The sequence below is a fragment of the Galeopterus variegatus genome, unplaced genomic scaffold (genome assembly GCF_000696425.1).
Source record: "Galeopterus variegatus unplaced genomic scaffold, G_variegatus-3.0.2 Scaffold1086, whole genome shotgun sequence".
NCBI classification, from domain to species: Eukaryota; Metazoa; Chordata; class Mammalia; order Dermoptera; family Cynocephalidae; genus Galeopterus; species Galeopterus variegatus.
In genome coordinates, this window is record NW_007727197.1 from 53,119 (window position 1) to 57,398 (window position 4,280).

At 36.4% G+C, this 4,280-nt stretch overlaps 1 protein-coding gene across 1 annotated transcript in view; it reads right to left on the minus strand.

Annotated features, from left to right (window-relative positions):
• RWDD4 (RWD domain containing 4) overlaps positions 1 to 4,280 on the minus strand; it is a 20,113-nt gene that overhangs the window by 10,801 nt on the left and 5,032 nt on the right. Inside the window, exons 3-4 of the mRNA XM_008574673.1 lie at positions 1,106 to 1,215; positions 869 to 1,020 (exon numbers count right to left, since the gene is read on the minus strand). Coding sequence (XP_008572895.1) covers positions 869 to 1,020; positions 1,106 to 1,215 — 262 coding nt within the window. The remainder of the gene's footprint in view (positions 1 to 868; positions 1,021 to 1,105; positions 1,216 to 4,280) is intronic.

Consider the following 4,280-nt stretch of genomic DNA (forward strand, 5'->3'; position numbering starts at 1 on the left):
CACAATCTTGTAAGGTAGATACTATTATTTATAATCTCCATTTTACAGATGAAGGGCTTGAGCACAAAGACTGAGAAATTTGCCCAAAGTCACATGGTTAATAAAGGGTGCGGTGAGGATAGGAACCCAGGCAGCCTGGCTCACAGTCCATGATCTTAGCAAGCACCCTTTACTGCTCTTCCAGTTGCCACTCAGTGTTCTTCTGTGTGCTGCTGGGCATGGAAAGCCAGAACCACTCAAATAGAAAAGATGGCCTTTGCTGCCAAAAAAGCTTACAGTTTGGATCAGAACACAAAACCCAGTTAATATTGACCAATGAAAGTATTTTAGTGCATGACATGGAGCAAGGAGATGTAACACATAGATGCTTAAGATCATGAAAGATGATTACGTCCTAAAATTATTCTAGAAATAAATCAATTATCTTTTTCTATTCAATAAAGTCTCCTTAAGCTGCAATACCTTTAAATTGAACTGTGGCAAGACTATTTGCAACAAAATAAGCCACATGGAGAAAGCAATTACATACATACTGTAGCACTATATAAATCCTTTAGCTATCTAAGCTTCATGAAGACATTAGCTAAATTTAAAAAATACTAGTTTCTATAATATCTTGGTTTTGGTGGGCGTAAGAGATATTCCAGTTTTTGATGAAGGGTGAAAATCTACAGACTATAATTTCATTTTCTAGGTTAAGTAGAAGAAATCTAAAATTCACTCTTCTTATTTAACTTAGATGTAACTGTCATTTTAAATCTAACCGAAGTCTCCTTCCAATTTTCAAAAAATATTAACTAGTAAAAATTAACTACTAGCAGAGCAAAACCAAAACAAGAAAACAATCTAGCAAAAAATAACCGCATACTCACTGTAGAATTAATGGGATGGTGATTCTCCATGAACTGCTCTTTATTGTCCTTGGCATATTCAAACAACGTGTAGGTCATAGCGGTTCCAAGATTAACTTCCACTGCTTCCTGTAACTTGGCTAATATACTCTGCTTTACAGCTGATGATCTACAATGCACAACAAATATATTGCAGAGGGAAAAGTAAAATACAGAGTAAAATGGAAAAACAATGAAAATGAAACACTACTCACATGGTGTTGTTAAAAAAAGCATTCATAGATATAATTGGAGGTGTCTGGGGATATGTTTCTGTCCAGGAAATCTCTATCAAGAAGGCTTTGGGATCACCGTTCTCACCTATCTGAAAAAGAGAGAAATCTTAGCCTTGCAAAAAGTGATAAAAAGAGTACTAAAGTATGAGCTTTAAAATGATGGGTTCTTTCCAATACTCATGCTCAGATCAGAAATGTAATATTTTGAAAGTTCAGGGGTACAGGCTAAGACTGAGCAGGGGTGAGGGGAGTATAAAGACAGCCTGACTTTTCATTTAGTCCTTGTCTGCCTTTTATGCCCATGGCCCATCTCTCCAACCAGCCCACCAGTTCTTCCAGTACCAAGGCTATGTCTCAAACATTTTTCCTGTTTTCACCAAAATTTTCTGAGGACGAAGATAAGACATCAACTGTGGGGAACAGGGAGAGAATGAACAAAAATAATAACCCACAAACTTGTAACACCTCATCTTTGTCTTAAGTTTTCCAACTGCTAAATCATAAGAGGCATTAAGAACAAATAAATCAATTTGCATTAGTGCAATCCCAAGAGACCAGAAAATTAAATTTAAAATTGAGAGTAAAAAGGGAAAAGGCAAAGGATAAGGAAAAGGAATGCCACAGGCAGGACAGCAATTCCTGAATAAATTAAAGATGTGCTTTGATTCTTTTGCTCCCCCAACTTTTTATTTAATTAATCTTAAAGAAAAAAACAGAAATAGCACAATGAACACTCACTGAAATTTATCTTAGTCACTAAATACTTTTTGCCCCATTTATTTTTTTCCCCTCTCCACCACAGAATCAACCTCTACTCCCCTAAGGCATGTGATTTTTTTTCCCTTTAATTTTTGTTGAACCATTTGAAAATAATGAAACATCTCAAATATTTATGGGTAAAGTATCCTAAGAATAAGGACATTCTCCTTTATAACCACAAGACCATTATCATACCCAAGAAATTCAGTACTGATACAAAAGTATTACCTAATACATAATCTATATTAAAAATTCTCCAGTCGTATCTTAAGTGTCCTTTAATAGACATCATCCCCAACCTATAAATCCACAATCTACTGAAGGAGCATGGATTGCATTGGGTTGTCATATCTCTTTATTTTGCTTTAATTTAAAATCATTCCCAGCCCTCTCTTCCACTTTTTAAATATCTTTTATGACAAAAAGAATCCAGCCCAGTTTTCCTGTATGTCCCCAGATCTAGACTAATTGTTTCTTCTGTTCAGATTCAAGTTAAATATTTTTGGTAAGGATACCACGTAGGTGATGTGGTATATTCCTAGAGCATCATATAAGGACACACATAAGATCTTCTGAATCATCACTGGTGACACAAAGTTTGATCACTTGGTTAAGGTGATATTCTCCAGATCACTTCAATGTGAAGGTACCTTTTCATTTTGTAATTAATTAATCATCTCTGGGGTAACAGTACATAATCATTTGAATACCTTGTTTCTCAACAACCTGTCAGCAAAAGGTGTTAGCATTTATTAATAATCCTTGATGGAATCAATTACTAAACTGGTAGGTGCAAAATGGTGATTTTGTAATAAAACTGTGGAATGATTCATGAATAAGCATCTCATCCTTACATAGGGTTATGCTACTTTCCTCTGTATTATTTTTAGCATATGTGCTTTTTAAAAAAATACTATTTTTTAAACAACTTTTAAATAAGACTTAAAATATTTTCACCCCAAATTATTACTAAATTCACCTTTATTTTACTGACCACTAATTTTTCACCTCCATCCCTTTACCCTCAATCACACTGTGTCTAAAAAAGGCAAGGCTCAGAAATCATATCAAATAAGTTTAGAGATCTGTCAATTTGCCTGTATAAGTTGATTACCTGCATAACGGACGTCTCTTACTTACGCTTGTGTTTTACATACAGAGATAATTAAAAAGTGATAAATGTTTTGCTTTATGCAAATAAATATGCAAATAAATGATTGCTTTATGCAATCATTAAATCCTTACTCATGATGCATTTAGAAACAAATTGCCACATGCCTCCCATTGTGCTAGGAACTAAAGATACAAAGATAGAGCAAGACCATTCTTGTCTTCAAGGGAGACAGACATTTAGATGACTCACTAAACTGCAGTATGAATAACAGTTCAAAAGTGACAAAACGAAGTATGAAGAAATGGGGAATAGTTAATTCTGCTTCAAAGTTAGGGTGCAGGTAGTAGACATGGCCCAAATATGTCACTGAGGAGGCCTGAGTGAGGCCTCAAAAAAGAAGCAAGATGGATAATGAATGAGAGGTAAGGAAAACAGCAATGTGTCCAAAGGCATACTAAAAAAAAATGCTTAATGGATCTCAGTGGCCGGGAAAGTTTGGAGAGGCAGTTCAAAACAAACAAGGACTTTGAGTATCAAGCTAAGGAGTTCAGTCCTCATTATATAGACAAGAGGAACCTGTGAAGAAACCTTTTTAAACAAGGGAATGGGAAGACTGTTTCAGAGAGCTAACTAGTAGTCTGTTGCAGGACTAACGGTGGCACATAAGAGGGAAGCTAAAGAAAGAACTGAAAGCAGGAAAGTCATTTAGGAGTCTACTGAACTATTCCATACAAGAACTGAGCGGTCTGACTAGGACAAAGGCAGACTCTACCCCAAGTCCTTTAACTACGAACACACAGTCTCCTAATCTTGTGTTTCTTTCCTCTGAAATCATCCTACGGGTCACATCAGAACTGAGCGGTCTGACTAGGACAAAGGCAGACTCTACCCCAAGTCCTTTAACTACGAACACACTGTCTCCTAATCTTGTGTTTCTTTCCTCTGAAATCATCCTACGGGTCACATCAGAATGTCCATCCTATAGCACAATACATGTCCTACAGCATTCTGCACACTGTGCTCAATAGTAACTGCTGTTGTTAATAGAGACATTTAGGAAAGTATAGAGAAATTCTCAACCTCCCATTTGCTAAGGAGAGGGTGGAAGTGGTTGGGAAAGTCTGGGGAGGTGGTTGGATTCAAACAGAAGGGTACAAAGGGTACAGGACTTAACTCCATCATTAACTTTGGTCACTAAAAGTCCCCTGGTTGTTATGTACATGAAGACGGTGCAAGGTTAAGCTTGAAAGAGAACTGAGAAGAGCTGAGCAGGGAGGAGAA